The 20,425-nt window shown below is 53.4% G+C and overlaps 1 protein-coding gene across 10 annotated transcripts in view; it reads right to left on the reverse strand.

Annotated features, from left to right (window-relative positions):
• The window catches only part of KIF21A (kinesin family member 21A), a 62,237-nt gene extending 43,634 nt beyond the window's left edge, over nucleotides 1-18,603 (reverse strand). For all 10 annotated transcript variants that reach the window (XM_049783769.1, XM_049783768.1, XM_049783767.1 and 7 more), the window contains exon 1: nucleotides 18,494-18,603. In XM_049783769.1, the coding sequence (XP_049639726.1) occupies nucleotides 18,494-18,537 (44 nt within the window). In that variant the 5' untranslated portion in view covers nucleotides 18,538-18,603. The remainder of the gene's footprint in view (nucleotides 1-18,493) is intronic.
• Nucleotides 18,604-20,425: the final 1,822 nt, after the last annotated feature.

Below are 20,425 nucleotides of genomic sequence, written 5' to 3' on the forward strand. Positions count from 1 at the left end.
CAGTTCTGGTATGCAGGACAAACTCACTGCAGCACTGAGGACAAACCCAGAGCTACACACATCCTAAACCTGACAGCAACGAGATGAGAGAGAAACAGTCTCACACCCCAGCATGTATATGGCCTGGCCACAGGGAAAAGAGATCCTGCATCTTACAGCAAGGGGGACAGACTAGGGCAAACAGGCACGGGAAACAAGACAGAGTAAACAGACAAATGCCACAGACACACACACACACACACACACACACACACACACACACACACACACACACACACACCAGAAAGGTAGCTGGCAGTAGACAAATGCCACACACACACACACACACACACACACACACACACACACACACACACACACACACACACACACACACACACACACACACCAGAAAGGTAGCTGGCAGTGTCCAAGAACAGAGACTAGGAACACCCAGTTGAGGGGGGATGGATGTTGGAAAGACCCAGATGGACAGAGGGGCCAAGGACAGTGACTCGCCAAACCATGAATATGGCCAGCTCTGCACAAATGAGGAGTGTGACATGCCCTGTTACCTGACTAGGTAGCAGTCAATGGTGATGAGGAAGAGACCCCTGCCCACTTTACCTGCAGGCTAACTTGGGAGTGCAGAGCTGCCCAGGGGAAGCAAAGTCCGAGCCTCATGACCTACCTAATCATGGTGCTCATACAGGAGGGCATTGGACAGTCCATGTCTAGCTTTGTGGCCTTGTGTGTACCTGGGGATGTCCAGACCTCACTTTATACAGTAACATGCCTAAGCACTTCTGCTTCTGCCTGCAAAAGCCCCAGATCCACCAGATAGTCTTCGGCTGCCTTTGCTCTGGCTGGTTCTGAGTTCTGAGTCTTGGCTGGGTCTACAAGTGAGTGAGCCTCCCTCCTCTCAAGGGTGCTACTGGATCTCTCAAAGTTTTTGGTGGGCATTTCAGCAGTGATACAGGGGACCTTGAGGCGCAGGGTCAGAGGCCTTTCTTCCTCTCTGGAGTGGAAGCACCCTGGGCCATGGGGACCCTCCAGAATGGGGCACCCTCCAGAACAAGGGCACTGGAGCCCCACACAGGGGCCTCATCGCTGGGGGCCCCCAACTGACTCTGGTCTCATCCTGCACCAGTTCCCACCTTCACAGATGCCCTGGCATACCAGTGTGGATGTCTGGGTAGTCATAGGGACAGGCTGAAATGGGTTGCTACCAGGAGGGTGCTGATGTTTGTGGGTCAAGCCGGGTCGACCCTGGACTCCCCAAATGTCGAGGTCTGTGGAGTGTCAGAATCGTCCTCAGTATCACAGATGCTAAAGCAGAGGTTCCAAAAGTGGGGCCAGGCTGGTATGTGCACCTGGGAGCAGGAGTGAGCCCCCATAGATACCAGAAGCACCTGGAAGCAGGTGTGAGCATCACAGAACCTGGAAATATCCATGAGCAGTTGTGTGAGCATAACAGACCTAGCAACACTGGGAGCAGAAGTTGGAGTGTCACCGATCAGGGAGCACCTGGGAGCATCATAGACAACACCATCACCACCCCAAGCCCCTTCCCAGGTATGAGAGTCACAGACCACGGGAGCACCAGGTGAGCCAGTGCTCAGTACTGGCACTAACTTGCTTCTTCTGCTGAGTACTAAGGGTGTTGTGGGCAGGCTGACCTGGGGCAGGGGAGGGAGGAAGCCCAGTGTGGAGGAGACTGGAGCAAGGTGGGGGGTAGGAGCACTTCTCCAGACCCCACCCCACAGTCTGAATCCTGGAGCAGCATTGAGGGGGTGGCTCAAGGAAAGGCTGTACCCCCAGTTCCCGGCGACAGAACCCACAGACTGAACTGTGTCCCTCAAAAGTCTCAGCATAGCTACTATTCTCAGGAACTTTCTACTGTTCAACCCAGAACCATGGCATGGGAGACTTCCAGGTGAGAAGTCTGTAAGTGGGTCCCACTGGCTGCCCAGTTCTCTTCGATTCCTGCCAGGGCTCTGCAACCAAGATGTAGGCATCTGAGAGGCACCCCCCCAGCCTATCAGCCCCAGCTCTACCTCCCATCTAGGGAGGGGTCAGGGCAGCGCTGGAGCAAGGGTTATGGGCCGAGGGCGGGAGAGAAACACTCACGGGCCACATGGGTAGAAATGCGCCTGGCACACAGGTCTGCCAGGATCTTTCCAGGCATGGGTGGGCAGGGAAGGGCCACTGAAGTCCCAGTCTCAGGGCTTCAGCTCCAGCTCGAGGACACCCAGGTCATGCAGGCAGCTTGGGGTGCGTAGGCAGGACAGGGGTGTGGGAAGCTGGGGCAGAGCAGGGAGAGGGCACAAGGGATAGATATGCTGCTGCCTCTTCCCACCAGTCTTTTCTTGGCCTTGGACATCCAGGCTTGCCCACAGCAGCCATGGGGGTCCTGGGACCCAGGTTCTCTGCATACTGGCAACAGCACCCCGAAAGCCTCCCTCATGAGCATACTCCCCAGGTAATTTCCTGGCCTCATATCCCTGTCCTGCCTTAGAGCAAGAACCCAGCTGCTACTTGTCTGTAAGAATAGCCACCATGGCAGTCAGAAAATGGACTCTGAGCAGCAGTGAATGACCAGAAACAGCATGGCATATCTGACCAGCCCACTGGAGACCTAGAGACCCTGGAGAGGCACAGGCCTTGGGAGCTGTGTGCCCCCTCAATGGAATATGGGCCAGTCCCCAGGTAGGAGCAGCAGCTGAGATAGGCTGGGAGAGTCCAGGGACATTGGGTGAGGCTCAGTGAGGCAGAATGAGGGGTGCCTGAGTTCACCCCTGTGCGCAGACCGGGGTCCAACAAGGCAGAACAAGACCCCAGATGGCTCCTTGGCCAGGATACAAAGCTGGTCTGTTGTGGAGGCTGATGTGTACACACAGCTAAAGTGCAGAGCAGTGGAAGACAAGGGAACCCACTAGCCCACAGAGCAGCAGGGCACAGGCCCCGCTCCTGGGACAGACCCAGGCCCAGGCAAGCTCCAGGAACCTGGTCATAAAGATTTCATTCACTTAGCAAAGAGTGTCGCCATGGTACACATCGAAACTGAAGACACACAAGGGGACACACACCCGGAGCTCGCCTGGGCTGCGAGTCAGGCGGGCAGCCTGCCCGGGGAATGGCTACAGAAAACAGACCAGAACTCCATCTGCTCCCGGTTGCAGACAACACACTGCATCTGGGGGTCACTAGGGCAGAGAGAGAGAGAGAGAATGCAGGGGCCACAGGGTCTGAGAGAGAGCAGGGTCCACAAGGGTGTGGGAAAGCTAGCCAGCCACAGCAGTGTGCAAGGCCAAAGTATTCTTGCATGGGTATTCACACTGGGTTCCAGAACCCAGAACAGAACCGGGGCACCCGTGGAACCCACTTAGAGACTTCTCACCCGGAAGTGTACCATGACATGAAACTAACTTATGCAACCCATTCCGGGGTGAACAGTAGAAAGTTCCTGAGAATAGCAGCTATGCTGAGACTCAGGGGGGACAGAGTCCAGAGTCTGTGGGTCCTGTGCTCGGGAACTGGGGGTACAAACCTTCCTTTAGGCCCCCTCACTGCTGCCCGCCAGAAACAGCAGAACACCGGGGAACTACAGACTAAGAAAGCAGACATCAAAGCCTTTTAATCCAGAAGGCTCCTGAGCCCAGCATCGACAACAGCACCTGTGAGAACCGGCTGGGCTAAGTCAAAGGATGGTCTGGGTTTTGCAATAAGTACAAGTTGCAAAATCTCTATGTGATGTCACAGAATGTGATTATGCCACATTATTAAAGCACTAAGTAGCCACAAATCACAGGGATTTAGCAATGACTAGCACAATTAGTGGAGCCCCCAGGATATGTTCAGCTGAAGTAATTGCCCTTAATATTCATCAGGCCAATTCTGGGTACCAGGAACTATTCTCACATCTCCATCTCCTTTCTCCTTTGTGATTCACTCAACTCCCTTCTCTCAATTTCTTCCCCTCTCTCTAAAGAAAAGGCTGCCCTGTTTGTTAAATTGGTGCAAAATTCCTAGGTATACAAAGTGCTATTTATGACAGGAACAAACTAATAGTGAAGAGGAAATGATATCAGGTAGGTGAGATGGAAAGGGAGGGGAGGACTGGGTGGGGCAGGGATGGAGAAGGGGTTGGACGGGAGATGGGGTGGGAGTGGAACGGATGACAGGACACCGGTGCTATTTCCAAGTCCCACTTCCGGCTCCTGCTCTGAGGTGTGGGAACACTGTGGAAGCTGATTTATCCAGGTGAGAGCCAGAAGGAACCTTCTAGAAGCTACTTTATTTCAACTTCCTAGTTTAAAGATATGCCCAAGGGGGTAGTGATAGTACAGCAAGTAGGGTGTTTGCCTTACGAACCAATGACCCAGGTTCTATCCCAGGCACCACATTATGGTCCCCTGAGAATTGCCAAGAGTGATCTCTGAACTAAGAGCCTGGAGTAAGTCCTGAGCACCACCAGATGTGGGGGGAAAAAATAGCACAACCCTCAAGAAAGACCAAGAGGAAGGAGCTTTGCTAAGGCCCGGCCTACCTCCTACTGGGATGAGGTCTCTTTTCCTATGGGGGTGCAGGGGAAGCCCAGCTGTGAGACTGATACATGACCAGCAACCACCTGACAGCTTATTCAAAATATAAAAATGCCAGGGGAGGCCCAGAAGGAACATGGCTTTTCTTGTAGTCTCATAACTACAAGACTTCGGAGGTTCTAAATGCATCCCCCAGGCTGGCGATCAGGCTGTGGTCAGCTGAGTCCCCGAGGAGGTACTATCTGCTTGGACAGCTCTAGTGTCTCCACTGGAGAGTAAGAGGTCCAGGGGTCAGGGGTCAAGGCAGCTAACACCCCAAAACCAGAATTCCACCTGAGTCTCTACCAGAAAAGACAGGTGAATGCTAGGGGCCCAGTTGCTTTATAAACATCTGGATGTCTATCTTCCGAAGATCAGACATGAAGGGGAGAGGAACGAGAACTGAGCACAGGCATGACTGGTGCTGCCATTTGACTAGCACAGAAGGGCCTGCCCCTGCCATTGGACAATGAAGTGCTCAGGCACAGTGGGCAAGCAGTGGCTGACAAGGAGTATCTGAGGCAGGTTGGCCCATGGAGGACAGCAACGCAGTAGGAGGACAGAGGTTATGGGATGGACAGCAGTATTGGAGGGAAGGAAGAGGGAAATTAAGAAGGGAAGAGAGGAAGGTGGAGGAAAGAGGGAGGGAAGAGGAGGGAAGGATGGAGTGAGGAAAGAAAGGGAGTGAGGGAGGGAGGAAGGAAGAAAAGAAGGAGGAGGAAAGGGGAAGGAAGGAAGGAAGGAAGGAAGGAAGGAAGGAAGGAAGGAAGGAAGGAAGGAAGGAAGGAAGGAAGGAAGGGAGGGAGGGAGGGAGGGAGGGAGGGAGGGAGGGAGGGAGGGAAGGAGAAAGGAAGGGAGGGAAGGAGGGAGGGTAGGTAGGAAGGAAGGGAAGGAAGGCAGGAAGTGAAGGAAGAAGGATAGGAAGAAAGGGAAGGATAGAAAGAGAGGAGGGAGGGAAAGAAGGGTAGGAAGGAAGGAAAGGAAGGGAGGAGGGTGAAAAGAAAGGGAGGGAAAGAAGGGTAGGAAGGAAGAAAGGAGGGAGGGAGGAAAGTAAGAAATGAAGGAGGGAGGAAAGGAAGGAAGGAGAGAGGGAGGGAAGGAAGGAGAAAAGGAAGGGAAGGAGGATGGGAAAGAAGGTAGAAAGGAGGAAGGAAGAAGGGAGGGAAGGATGGAAGGCAGGAGGGAAGGATGGAGGGAGGAAAGAAGAGAGGAATCCTGCTAAGCCTCAGCAGAGTATGATGCCAACCAAGTGCCACCAGCTGCAATGTCCTGTGACTAACCCTATGACCAGTTAAGGGGGCCACCCTGACCACTGTCCAGAGGGGCATGCAGCGGACTGTGCCCTGGAATCCCACCTCTTGTCTATGTTGCACAGCACTAGATAGTGAGGACTTGACCATAGGCTCAGGCCATGCCCAGCCCTGTGTCAGGTCAGGGTGCTCACTCTCCCCACATGGGCATCTTCTCACCACTCTCCACCCCTCTGCCACATCCACTTCCACCAGCTCAGAGTAGCACAGAGAGCGAGCACAGTTATGCTCAAAGTACAAACCAGCACCTGCTGCCACTTCCATAGCTCCAGCTGGGTTCAAAGGAGGGACACCTAGTCACAGGGGCCAGAGGGGGCACCTGGTCATAGGAGTCAGATACTCAGTCACAGGTGAACACAGAGGGAACATCTGGGGCTGGAGTGATAGTACAAGATCTTGCCTTGCACAATCAACAGGGTTCGATCTCCTGCATCCCATATGGTCCCCCAAGCCCTGCCAGGCGTGATCCCTGAACACAAGCTGGGTATGGGGAAAGAAAAAAAAAAAAAAGGACACTAGTCACAAAGGTCAGAGATGGGATCACTGAGCAGAGGGTGCCAGAGGTGAGGGGTCAGAGGTGATAGGCCAGAGGTGGCAGGTCAAAGGAGGGATACTCAGTCTTAAGGAGAATTAGGAAGTACACCAATCATGGGGGGGGGGTACGTGAGTAACAGCTCACAGAGAGAGGCACACACACTGGAGGCAACAGAACATGTGTGAGCACACACACACACAATATGTACACAGAAGTGATGCTTGAAACTCCGGCCAAGGGGCTAGAGTGGTGGCATGGAGGTAAGGCGTTTGCCTTGCATGCAACTGACCTAGACAGACAAAACGGTTCAATTTCCCGGCGTCCCATATGGTCCCCCAAGCCAGGAGCAATTTCTGAGCACATGGCCAAGAGCAACCCCCTGAGCATCGACGGGTGTGGCCCAAAAACAAAAACAAAATAAAGAAACTGGGCAGAGCCGTTGGGGAGGCTCAGCCATGCCTTTGTGGGTCCAGCCTCTGCAGTGGCCACAGGACAGAGCCCTCTCACAAGGAGGCTAGGGAGTCAGTCCTCCCACAGGCTCCTCTCCGCATGCAAAGTCCCAGGCATCTGCCTGTGGGACTATCTGCCAAGATGCATGTGTGCAATTTGGTGTGAATGTGGGTGCTCAGAAAAGGACCCTAGGGGCCGAAGAGATAGCATGAAGGTAAGGCATTTGCCTTTCATGCAGAAGGTCATTGGTTCGAATCCCGGTATCCCGTATGGTCCCCCGAGCCTGCCAGGAGCGATTTCTGAGTGTAGAGCCAGGAGGAACCCCTGAGCACTGGGTATGACCCCAAAACCAAAAAAAAACAACAAAGAAAAGGACCCTGAGCCCTGCCCTAGTCCCACATGCCCAGCACGTATCAACGAGGGCTTAAAATCCCATGCTGGCAACTCACCCGGTCAGGGAAGCAGGACCAGCATGCGCTCCCGCAGCTCCCACAGGGGAGGAATGTCCTTCAGCAAACAGTGCTAGAGGACAGAGCCCAGGGGACAACCCAACACGTGAGCTCAGACGCCACGTCCACAACTCAGCTGGAGTTCCACAGAGACACACACACGCTCCACCAGGAGGGGAATGTGGTCCTGGGGGACCTGTCAGGGCCGCACATGGCACTTGTGCTGGCCCATCCACTGTGTCCAGGAACAAATGCCAAGAGCAGCCTGCACTGGAATTGAGCATCAGGCCGTGTGTGTGTGTGGAAGGATGTGCAACGGCCAGCAAGCACAGCCATTCCATGTGTGTGTGTGTGCGCGTGTGTGTGGTCTGTTTATGTAGGAAAGATGCGTGTATCTGTGATACACAAATATTCCTATCTATGTAGTAATGTGTATATACACACAGGGTGTGTGCTGTGCCGTGTGTTTATGTTGTATGATACACGTAAATGTGATGTTGTATTGTGCCTGGTATGTTTGATATGTATAAATGGCGTGTCCCATGTGTCTATGTCCAGGTGTACCAGGTATGGTATGATGTATGTGTGATGTCGTACATGTGTATGCGCATGGCATGTGTCATGGTGTATATAAGATGTGTAGTGTGCTCCAGGTGTGTGCAGATGTTACCTGGTATGTTGTGGTATGTGCGTTTGTATATGGTGTGTGTGGTTACTGTAGGAATGTGTAGACATTATTTTATGGTGTATATGGATATGCATTCTACATGGTGTTGGTGTGATCTGTTGTGTTTATATATGTGATCTGTACATGTGGCACTGTGGTGTGTGTATGCGCAAACCCTCCACACAAGCTTGGCTTTGCGGCCCTTGGACAGAGGCTGGTGTCGGGTCGTGGGGAAAGAAAACACTTGGAGAGCTGCCTGGTCATGTGGGGAAGGGGCCACGCCCTCCCTGAAGATGGCCACCTCAGTCACTAGGCCTGGATGGTCACTATGCAAGTCAGGATGGAACCAGGATGTCCAGACTCGCTGGGAGCCTGGCACATGAGGTCGGCCCTGTCCAGATCAGTGTCTCCTTTCTTTTTTTTTTTTTTTTTTTTGGTTTTTGGGCCACACCCGGCGTTGCTCAGGGGTTACTCCTGGCTGTCTGCTCAGAAATAGCTCCTGGCAGGCACGGGGGACCATATGGGACACCGGGATTCGAACCAACCACCTTTGGTCCTGGATCGGCTGCTTGCAAGGCAAACGCCGCTGTGCTATCTCTCTGGGCCCAGTGTCTCCTTTCTGAGGACTGCTGGCGCTGCATTGGGAAAGGGTCGAGGGTACAGCGGCGGTGCTGCCATAGGCAGTGGCACTGGCTTAGAGCCTCTGAGGTGTTCACGCGTCACCATGTTGTGGTCTCATAGCCAGGCCTACGGAAGGTCACGGCATCTGCCACCAAACTCCGTGTACACAAACCAGAATCCAAACCATTTGGATAAAATTCTCCAGAAAGACAATAAAGGGGAAAAAAAATCCCATAACACAGAGATTTTGCTCGGTGTTAACCAGTGTGTAGTTTGTCCTACCATCCCACCTCCACTCCACACTGCAATATATGTGCCTGGCCATGAGCAGCATAAGGAAACCACAGGGTGAGGGATTGCAGAGTCCAAGACCCATTCATCTGTTGCCTCCTGTTCTGGGCCTGTCCTGGTACAGGACCATTTGGGGACATACTACCAGGCCCCACATTGAGACCAAACCTCACATTGGGTCAAGTCCCCAAGCCCCGGCTCAGGCCCTGTGGGATTCAGCAGGGACCTCCCTGTGAGGGGACAGCCAGCCAGCACACACTGAGGGTCAATGGGATCAGTGGCAGCTGTCCCTCCCCCAAAAGGAGAGGAAGATTCACCACACTCATGCAGTCAGGGCCAGAGAACATGCCTCAGGAATCACATGACTGGGAAAAGCCCATATGTCTGCAGCCCATTCATGACCCAGTGCCATTCTTTGGACAGGCTGTGTTGGATGAGGATTACAAAAGCTGAAGAAAGACGGGGCTGCCCATAGGGGGATGTCACCACCCACTTGTCCGGCCATGTGTATGAAGCATCCACTTAGCTATGGACTTGGCTGCAATATAAATATGTGTTCCAGCATTTCTTCTTCTGTTTTGTTTTGTTTTTGGGACACACCCAGTGATGCTCAGGGGTTACTCCTGGCTATGTGCTCAGAAATCGCTCCTGGCTTGGGGGACCATATGGGATGCTGGGGAGCAAACCAGGTTCGTCCTGGGTTAGCTGTGTGCAAGGCAAATGCCCTACCGCTGCGCTATCACTCCAGCCACTGCATTTCTTCTTCTGGTTGCAAATTTGATTCCATACCATTGAATCATATTCTGGGATGGTGCTGTGGCCCCACCACCTTCAATGCCAGGAAACAGCCACAGGCAGAGTGGCACATCCTCAGAAATGACATTACCAAGAACTGCCACCAGGCACAGCTCCCAGAAGCTGAGGTGAATCTTCTCAGACAATGCGACCACTGTTGTGTCTAGGCTATGACACAACACACATCGAATTACGGAATCACTGAAACAGAAGCTGCAGCAGAGGCTCCAAGCACAATTCTCTGTAACACGCATGGCCTTTCACATGTGCACTGGTGCCAGTGTGAAGTGAGCCCACGGGCAGAAAGGTTTAAAATAATAAAGACTCGCGTGAGAACAGTCTAGAGAGAAAAGTGTCAAGCTTTCAGATTCAACCTAATCAGGCAGTGACAACTGGCCTGCTTTTCTGGTTACCTCCAAGATACTTATTGGGTTTTTTCTTGGGGGGGGGGGGAGGGCTTTCGGTTTTTGGGTCACATCCAGCAGTGCTCAGAAGTTACTCCTGGCTCTGCACTCCGAAATCGCTCCTGGCAGGTTTGAGGGACCACATGGGATGCCAAGATTCGAACCGTCATCTGTCCTGGATTGGCTATGTGCAAAAAATATGCCCTACCACTGTGCTATCTCTCTGGTCTACCCTTCAAGACACTTTTTCTAATGTGATTATTGTTTCTGTAGCAGAAGAAAATCAAATCAAAAGGACGTATAAAATAAAAGGATGATGCTGGCCACTGCCCGATGAATAGCAGCTGGGAGTGGGGGGCTCGGCCGAGCCCACTGCTAACTGTCTCTGTCCCCACACCTCCCACAGCACCCACCAGGAACCAAAAACCTCAAGTTTATGTTGAAAATTCTGTGCATCACGGCCCTGGGCTTTCTAGTTTATTTAATCCTTCCAAGGTGCTCTAATCCCTGACCCAGTTCTGCAGATTGTTGCCAGGTTGATAAGAGGAGAGGCAAAATGTCAGCTACAACTGCATTGTAAGAGCCAGTATAAGACAATGACACAGGAAAATTGGCGGTTTTATTAGCCATGGTAGTCACCAGCCTCTTCCATTAGGTAAACCAGCGAGTGGAAATTATAAGCCAGTACTCTCGTTAATGTAGGAATGCACATGGTCATGAGCTCACACAACAAGAAAGACAGTCGTGATGAAGCCTGGGGAAGGTGGGGAATAGAGAAAGGAGTTGGTGTGGCAGAAAGAAGGGTTCGATCACCATGTCAGAAGGAAGATCAGGCTCACAGGAGCAACTGATCCACGCCCAGTCTTGAGGAGACCAGAGTGGTAGTACAGCAGTAGAGCATTTGCCTTGCATGCAGCCAACCCAGGACAGACCCGGGTTCAATCTCCAGCATCCCATATGGTCCCCTGAGCCTGCCAGGAGCGATTTCTGAGTGCAGACCTAGGAGTAACCCCTGAGCACTGCCGGGTGTGGCCCCAAAACAAACAAACCAAAAAAAGTCTGCGTGTGACCAGAAACTGCCCTGTGATGCCAGGGCTAGATTCCAGGGCTTCTGGCTGCCCCTGCACCCACAAGCAAGGCACAGGCCCCTGAGAGTGAGTGGCCCAGCAAACCTTCTGCTCCTTTCCCTTCCTGTGACCAACTGTGCCAACAGGCAGATATCTGAGAGTCCAGTGACAAACTACTGAGTTCTCAAGTTGAGAAGGAATATGCAGGAAGATTTGCCTTGGTTTCATCAGCAGCACAGGAGCTACAAGGACCACAAAAACATTGGAAATACAGAAAACACAGGAGCCACAGGAACAGTAAAGGGCTCCACGTTCTATAATTCCACAGGGGAAGGAGGTCTGAAGCAGGGGCTGATGCAGGAAGTAATCCAAAACAGACAGGTGAGGGCGGAACACGTGTCCAGGGATCTTTCTACCACATGGAACAAGAGGAACAGGCCAGCCAAGACTGTAGTAGTATTTATTGGGAAATTAAAACCACCCCCATTGGCAGGGGGAGGAGGGGAGTTAAGGCAAAGGATCTATCTAGAAACTCCTCCTGCCTAGATATGTCTTTAACATGTAATAGAGGACGCCATCTTTGTTTAGGGTGAAGACCAGTTAGCCCGACAGGGAACCATGGGAAACACAGAAGAAGCTATGAGAACCATGAGGATATAAGGGGAGCAGGGGAGGGGGTCATGGAAAGCACAGAAAACATAGGAACTATAGGGACCATACAAGTCCACAGGAGCCACTAGAGCCCACAAAAATCATGGGAGCCAACAGGAACTCACAGGAGCCATGGAAGTTCATGAGAGCCCATGGGAAACACGGAACTATGGACGTTAATGGGAAATACTGGAGCCCACAGAAGCCATGGGCTCCAAAGAACAAAGGGGGCCCACGAGACTCCAGGGGAGCTACAAGAGCTCACAAGAACCCACAGCTAGGTATGGGTCAAGCTAAAGTGTGAGCCTACCTGTGGAGACAGTCCTGGTGGGGTGACACCATTGCTGGGCCTAGCTGAGGGGACAGTATAGGGCATGGGCAAGCACAGAGCACAAACCAGACAGGCCTGGGTGGTTCTGAAGTTGCCAGTCAATGTCCCCAAGCCAGTGTGAGCAGCCACCCTGGATACCTTATGCTGGGACACCCCAAGAGCCTGCAGGCAGGCCTCCTCTCTACTCCAAGTTCCCCAAGAGATGTCCTCACTGGCCTGGACTCAGAACTGAACGCTCAGGGAATGCCAGGCTCCCCCTCCACCATGAGTCTGGAGGGCTTGGACCGAGGCGGTTTCCAAAGCACAGAGGCAACTGTGTGTGGTGAGCAGTGGTCTGGGAATGCTGGGTGAGCTGGATCTGGGGGAGGTGGGGCGCCTCAACCTCCCTGAGTCCCACCTCCACCCACCTCCCTACCCAAGCTCCCCTGCCCCCTAAAGGTGGCCCATTGTCCTTGAGAGAGGTATGAGATGGCAGACAGACAGACAAGTGACTGCACATTTCAAATGCCCAAGAAAAAGAAGCCCTGGCTGGAAGCTGACACTAAGAAAGATCTGCCTACAACACTCAGGAGAGATCCCAAGAGGGGCTGCCTCACCTCCCAGGACAGAACCCCAGGAACACCCCACCCCTTAATGCAGAAAAGAGATCGATGATGAAGGCAACACGGAGAAGGTACCGGAAACACGCCCGGATGCATGCTAGGTGTCATAAGCCCAAGCAGATACCAGCCAGGTGCACAGACTGCCACTAGGCTGGTGGACAAACACCCCAGGATGAAATTTTCACAGGGCGCTTCTTGGGAGGCTGGGCACTGTGAAAACAAACCAAAGTATCCCCTTGCTCCGGGCCTCACTGAACTGGAATTTCTGGTGCATCCTTTATACCCCACAATTACACCTCAATGATTCCAAGCAGCAAGGACACACTCGGCATGTGCTAAGCAGGGACAGAGTGGAAGGTGCAGTACTGCCCAGAAAGAGCATCAGAAGGTGCATTCTCAGGGCTGGAGCCACTGCATAGCGGTAGGATGTTTGCCTTGCATACAGCTAACCCGGACGGACCCGGGTTTGATCCCCGGCATTCCATATGGTCCCCTGAGCCTGCCAGGAGCGATTTCTGAGTGTAGAGCCAGGAGTAGCCCCAGAGCGTTGCCAAGTGTGGCTCCAAAACAAACAAACAAAACAGGTGTATTGAGTACAGCAAGGGAGGAAGGAACGGACAAGACCCACTCCCAGTCCTGCCATCACCAGAGGCACTTCCAAAGGCCTCATCTTTGTCCTCCACTGCCTCAGTTCTGTCTCAGATGTTTTCCCAGCATGTGCATTGAGCCCCAGGACCTCGAGGACATGTGGATGTTTGAGCCACATGTGAATAACTGAGAACACAGGAGTCATTCTTTTTGGTTTTTATTTGGGAGGGGGCAACACCAGCAACGCTCAGGTGTTACTCCTGGTTCTGTGCTCAGGAATCACTCCTGGCGGGCTCAGGAGACCATATGGGATGCCGGGCATAAAACCCAGGTCAGAATGTGCAAGGCAAACACTCTCCCTGCTGTGCTATGGCTCCAGCTCTGAGAGTCATTCTTTTGCGGTTCCCAGACTCAAGGCCCAAGAATCCCCCCACAGCACCCAGAGGTGCAGGTGCACCCTCCTAGGCCAGCTGGTGCTCAGCAGGGAGAGAGTTCTTGCTCAAGAATCCAGCTCTGGTGCACTGCACCCGGATGGAATTAGAGAGGCCGGGATCCTCCCTAGCAACCCGCAGCCAAGGCCAACAGCCTGGAAAGTGAAGCCTGAAACGTTACATTGTTTTTCCAGCCACCGACTGAAGCATTACATTGTTCCCCCGTCAACAGCTCAGCCCTCACAGTCCACACCTCCGTGCTACCTGCCCTCTGGTGTCAGGACGTCAAGCCCGACTCTTAGCTCCTGGCCAGGTGCCCCAGCACATGCAGTCAGACCACAGGACACGCTGCACCCCTTAAGGACACAGGCAAGGTCAAGCACACCATGAGGAGCTACAATGGTCCCTCTATCTCTCTCCCTTTGTCCACCTCCACGTGTCGGCTGAAGCGTGGCAGGAAGGTGTGGGCTTGGGACATCTTGTCCTGCACCGAGATGAGTAGGAGAGATGGACCCACATGGAGCCAAGAACAGGAAGTCGCCACTGCAGGCTCAGCCTTGCTGGCAACATCCAAGGCGCTTTCCAGCCAGCCCCTGGCCCAGCCCCAAAAGATGTACATTGGAAGCCTAGAATGCTGCCATCACCTGCCATGTCCTGCATGCACCACACGAGGTGACGTGCACCTGTCTCACACGTGTTTTAGACTGCACGCATGTAGTCCATCTTATGTGCGGCATATGCCTCCACGACATGCATTGTTAACATGTCTACCACACATGTGTTGTGTTATATATGTGTGGTATGTTTATATTAGAGTGGCATGAGATGTGTCTCATTACACCTGTGGTGTCTATTTCTATATTATCCACTAATGCTATATTAGTATTACATGTGATCTGTCTCTGTTGTATGGATAGACCTGTACTACACTTATGTGATGTGTGTATCAAAATGACATGTGACGTGTCCTTTTAAACTCATGTGTATTTCTGTATTACCCACACTCACGGTATGTCTGTATTATATATCTGATGTGTCTGTATTGTATGTCTGTGCGTGATGTGTGTATCATACATGGCATGCCCATGCAAGATGTATGTCAATTGTGTGTGTGAAGTGCATGCCTGGCTTACATGTGTGGCATGCAGCTTTTTTTTGTTTGTTTGTTTTTGGCCACACCTGGCAGTGCTCAGGAGTTACTCCTGGCTCTGTGCTCAGAATTCACTCCTGGCAGGCTCAGGGAACCATATGGGATGCCGGGATTTGAACCACCGACCTTCTGCGTGCATGGCAAATGCCTTACCACCATGCTATCTCTCGGGCCCCACATGCAGCTATTATTAATAAGTGTGATGCGTGCCCATAATCACTTGAAATTCCAGTATCCTCTTGATCAAGGGTGTGGTCAGTCCCTGGGGTGGCCTGACCTGTTTCTGGGCTGACTTTTTTTTATCCTCTGGATGAATACCGTGGTGATTTTACTCTCAGCTTCTTCCTGATGCCAGTGTGTGGAGCTGGGATCCAATCAGAACCATCTCTTGGGTGGTACAAGGATGTGGCTTTTACACTGACCTCATCTTTGACCTCTTCTCAAATTTGTTTTTGGGGGGGTCACACCCAAGCAGCACTCAGGTTACTCCTGGCTCTACACTCAGAAGTCGCTCCTGGCAGTCTCGGGGGACCATAGGGGATGTTGGGATTCAAACCAGGATCCGTCCTGTGTTGGTCGCATGCAAGGCAAATGCCTTACTGCTGTGCTATCACTTTAGCCCCTTTTCTCAAATTTTTTTAAAAATTAGACAACAGAACTATGTATCAAAGAAAAAGTGAGCAGTTACATTTTATTTTTGCTGGTAGTCACATTTTGAAAGGAAAAGTTAACAGATGGAAGTAAACAATGTTTCCTTTGATGCAATGTATCGTTTTAAGTTATAATCAGATATTTTTCTATTGCATTCATTGTTTGATATAAATTCTTTGAAATGTCACATGTATTAGCGCAAACACTTTAGTCCATGTTACTTGGATTCCAAAGTGTTCAGCAGATCTCATAAACTTCATAATTAAAATGGAAAAATCATACAACAAACTGTTCCAATGATACATAAACAGTTTCAAAATCCCCATCAAGGACCAAAATTAAAGAACTCTTTAACTTAAAACTAAACTGATCTAAACTAAGACCAAAGAGATAGATAGTACAGCAGATAAGGCACTCAGCTTACAGGCAGCAAGCAGCTCTGTGTTCCATCCCCAGTACCCTGAACCCCATTTGAAATGAGCCCTGAGCAAAGGAGCCAGGAATGAGCCATGAGTTCTGCCAGATGTGCCCCCCAAAATAAAAATATTTCATAAGCTATGCCAGAGAGAGAGCGTAGGGCGTTTGCCCTGCACACAGGTGATCCAGCACGAATAATGGTTCAAATCTTAGCATCCCATATGGCCCCCCAGGACAGGAGCAATTTCTGAGTGCAGAGCCAGGAGCAACTCCTGAGCTCTGCCGGATGTGAACCACCCCCCAAAAAAACCTTGATAAAAATATGTAATAAGTGAATCAAAATGAAAACTTACTATTAATCCTGGGTAGTACTGCCATCAAAACAATGCTCACAACCCCCATATGCCTTCATGAGCCCATTAGCAGTCACCACCCCACACTGGCATTTTAGGAGACTCATGATTTAAGTGTTTTCCCCAAAACTCCCCTAGACCACCATGTGCACTGGGTCACTCTGGCACAGGGATCATCACCCACAGTCTGGGCCACCCCTCCCACACATGCCAGTCCTGTGCCCGCTCTCAAAGTGTCGACCCGGCCTGGCACAGAGACCCCCGGAGGACTGCCAAGTCTTGGCTCAGAAGCGTCAAGCCAGAGTCTGTATTTGAACTCGCTCAGAACCAGGAAGAGGAAGCGGCCAGGTGGAAGAGAGCAAGCTCCATCTTGCTCACAGGCAGGTAGCAGTAGTCAGTCCCACCCAAGCTCCAAGGCAGAGCTGGGCTGGCCAGCTGCAGGGCTTCCAGTTCTGCCACTTGCTGCCTGTCGAACTGGGAAGGTCATTTTATCGCCCTGCATCTCATCTGCGAAATGGCCACATAATCACAGAGCCTACATCAAAGGTGGTCCCGAGGCTGTAGGAGCTATTACAGGCCCCAAAACACCCGACTAGCAGCCTGAACCCCACACACCGGTCCCAAGGACAACGCCACTTGGCTCAGAGACCAGGGGCGTGATGTTCTGGAAACCTCTAAGGGAGGAACCCGGGTGATATGATAGTGCTGCTGGAAGGGCATTTGCCTTGTACGCGGCCTACATGTAGGATTTTGATCCCTGGCATATCCCATAGGGTCCCCCAAACCCAGCAGGAGTGGTTTCTGAGTACAGAGCCAGTAAGCCTGTGCACCCCCGAGTTTGCCCCTTAAAAAATAGAGAAAGGAAAAGAAAAGAAAAGAAAAGAAAAGAAAAGAAAAGCATCTATGGGAGATGCCACCCGAAGCCCATCTCTGTGGACAAGCCCCCCAACATCCCAACTAAGAGGGAACCCCTGGGCATGGTGTGGAAGGGCAACCCTACACTGATGGTTGCTAAGGCCCACTGACACAGACCCACGCCGGACTGCAGCACTCTGGCCTCTGAGGACTGTGGCCAGTCTGACAGCCATGATGTCAACAGTCTTGGCTCTATCCCTCAGACCCGATTCAAGGATCATGACCTGCCCCCAACATCCTAGGGGAATGAAGATTCCATACCAGGCCCACTCCAGCTGGCCTGGGCTTCCCGTTTCCCCACGTGCACGGGACCCCCTGCCAAAGACAAAGACCCCCAAATGCTCCAAATGGGTGTATCCTAGCCCAGCGCTTCCAGGTCCCTGCACCCACCCAGACCCACCACCCTGAGGCCATCAATCCCAGCAGCGCACAGCACCCCAGAGGTTCAGGCATCACAGGCTGGACAGAGGGCCTCCGGGTGGGTTCTGGGCCTGAGTTCAAGGCTGCACACCGGAGCCACACCCTGAGCGCCCGAGTCCAGCCAGCCAGCCAGCGGGGTGGTGGTCCCTGGCTTAGGAGGGCGGGCGTGAGAACACCTTACTGCAAGCTCCATCCACGGAGACAGAAAAGGGGGTGACCTGCCGCCCTGTGCTGTCACCTGGGATCTATGCAGCGCGTTTCTAAGGAACTTTCCAGAAGGACTAAAGGGCGGAGGAGAGTCCATTTCTGATTCCGGGATGGCCAGTCCCCGGGGGGCCTCAACCGACTGCGGGTGCAGGGATGATGCGGCGATTTCCCCTAAAAATACGGGGAGAGGCCCAGCCCAAGTGAGGTGGGGAGAGCTGGAGGGGGGGGGATAGGCCCCAATCCCGACCCCTCTGGGCGTGCAAAAGTGTGCAAAAGCGTGCAAAGGCGTGCCACAAGAGGCCGACATCAGCACCGGGGCCCCCGCGCACCTGACCCGGCCGGGCGCGCCCTGCTTGCAGGGTGAAAAGGTGGGAAGCGCGGACCTGTCACCAGCCCTCTCTGGGGGATCCGCACACCGCTGTCCCGATTCCACCCGCACCCGGACTCGGACCCGGACCCGGACCCGGACCTGGACCCCGACCCCGACCCAATCCACGCGTGCTCCGCAAACACAAAGCGCAGGCCGGGCCGCGCGCCCCAAACCCGGCTCGGCCCTCTCCGGCCCGTGCGCCCTTCCCGCGCGCCCCCGGCCCCGCGCCCCCCGGCCCGCGCCCCGCAACGCTCACCTGACGGCCACCCGCACCGAGCTCTCGTCCGCGGGGCCCCACATCCCGGGCGGCCGTGCTAGCTAGCAACGCGCCATGTCGGCGCTGCTCGGCGCCGCCTCCCCGCGCGGGGCGGAGACAGGGCCGGGCCGGGCCGGGCTGGGCTGGCCAGGGCGGGCGGGGAGCGTCCGAGCTCCACTCTGAGGTCACAGTCCGCACCCCCAGGCCCCCACCCTTTGCACGGGAGACGGCAAGGGGGGTCCCGGCACCCCAAACGCGTCTCAGCCACCTCAGGGACAAGGCAAGTGTCCCCAGGGTCTTGGAAGGCAGGAGCTGAAGGTGGCACCGGTGTGGGTCCCTTCCCCAACTCCCTCCTGTCATTTGAGCCCACTTGAAGGCAGAGCTGCTGGGGTAGGAAAGAGAGAAAGAGAGAAAAGAGAAAAGTGGGGAGGGTCTTATGCCCTTTCTCCAGGTCCAGATAGATCCCCAGGGCCTGACCTGCACGCCAGTGCCCACACACTCCCAGAGTCTGCAGTGGAAAGAGGCACGGGGACCCCTGTCTCCCCCCCCCCCCCGACCCCATCCATGTCTACATTGACGCCTCAGAGTGTCCGGATCATGGCCACCAGCGCCCACCCTCCTCCCCATGCACCTGCACCTCTCTCAGGGCAGATGCTCCAGGTAAGGGTTGTCTGGGGAGCTGCCGGTTCCTTGCACTGGTGGATAGTGGACTGGTCAGTTGCCGAGGCCTTTCAGATGAGGCCTCATTCAGCTCCTCATTCTCAGACCCTGCACCGCGTGTGATGCCCGGAGCACCGCCAGGATGAGCCTCCGGACTCAGATGCAAGTGGCCAAAACAAACAGGACTTAACTGAGTCAAGAACATCTGGATACGTGGCCTGAGGGAGAGATAGTACAGCGTTAGGGCATTTGCCTTGCACGCAGCCAACTCAGGACAGACGGCGGTTCGAATCTAGCCATCCTATATGGTCCCCTTGTGCCTGCCAGGAACGACTTCTGAACCCAGAGCCAGGCAGGAGTAACCCCTGAGCACTACCGGGTGTGACCCAAAACCAAACCAAACAAAAGAACATCTGGATACTAGGCCTTCTTTGGTGGCTACACCCTGTGAGGGGCTCTGTCTCTGTGATCAGGAGGTCCTACAAATGCCAAAGACACTGCCATGGTGGTTTCCAGCCCCGCACCAGACAGGGACATCTCTGTGAAGTAGTATTAGTGGTGCAAGAGTATTAGAGTCTATATGTGGAGGTTATTAGAGACCAGGGATCCTATTAAATTAATTTGGGAGGTCAGGTTGGAGAATAGAAAATCCTATTAGAGATCATGTGGGAAACTCTTCTGTCCTATTTTGGGGGTGTCTGTGCATGGTAAGGGCTCTCTCTCCTGTAGCATATCACACCCCTTTATTCCACATACAGCCACGGAATTGGGGAGCCAAACCACTCTGTGCCCTTCCTGTCTCACATCCTGGGTGCCCACCTGCACCTCAGCAAGGACAGAATGCCCTGAGCTCAAAACCTCTGCTGCTATGCAGGTCCCCCACCACCACGCCCCCGTGCACCCTGCCCCTCCCAGTTCTGTGCTCACCAATTCACAGCTATCAATGAGGTGAGAAGTGGGTGTGAGGGGCTGGAGACCACTCCCCTCCTCCCCTTCTACCCCTGACCAGCAGAGAAGCAAAGAGAATTCCAGAAGAGACAGTTGGAGCAACAACAAGGGCAGGCCTGAAGGCTGGGGGCTGCTGACTCTTGATGTGGGTCTCTTAGTGCCTGAAGCCCCGTTGCAGCTGATCTGCTCAGTCACTGTCCACAAGCACCATCCCAGCTGAGTTAGAGGGCAGCAGGAATCAGTCTCCTGACATACACCGTAGCCCTTAGCCTGTGCTGAGTCATTCACAGACGTTGTGCAGTTACCAGGCAATTGGGCAAGACA

This window comes from Suncus etruscus, chromosome 11 (assembly GCF_024139225.1).
Source record: "Suncus etruscus isolate mSunEtr1 chromosome 11, mSunEtr1.pri.cur, whole genome shotgun sequence".
NCBI classification, from domain to species: Eukaryota; Metazoa; Chordata; class Mammalia; order Eulipotyphla; family Soricidae; genus Suncus; species Suncus etruscus.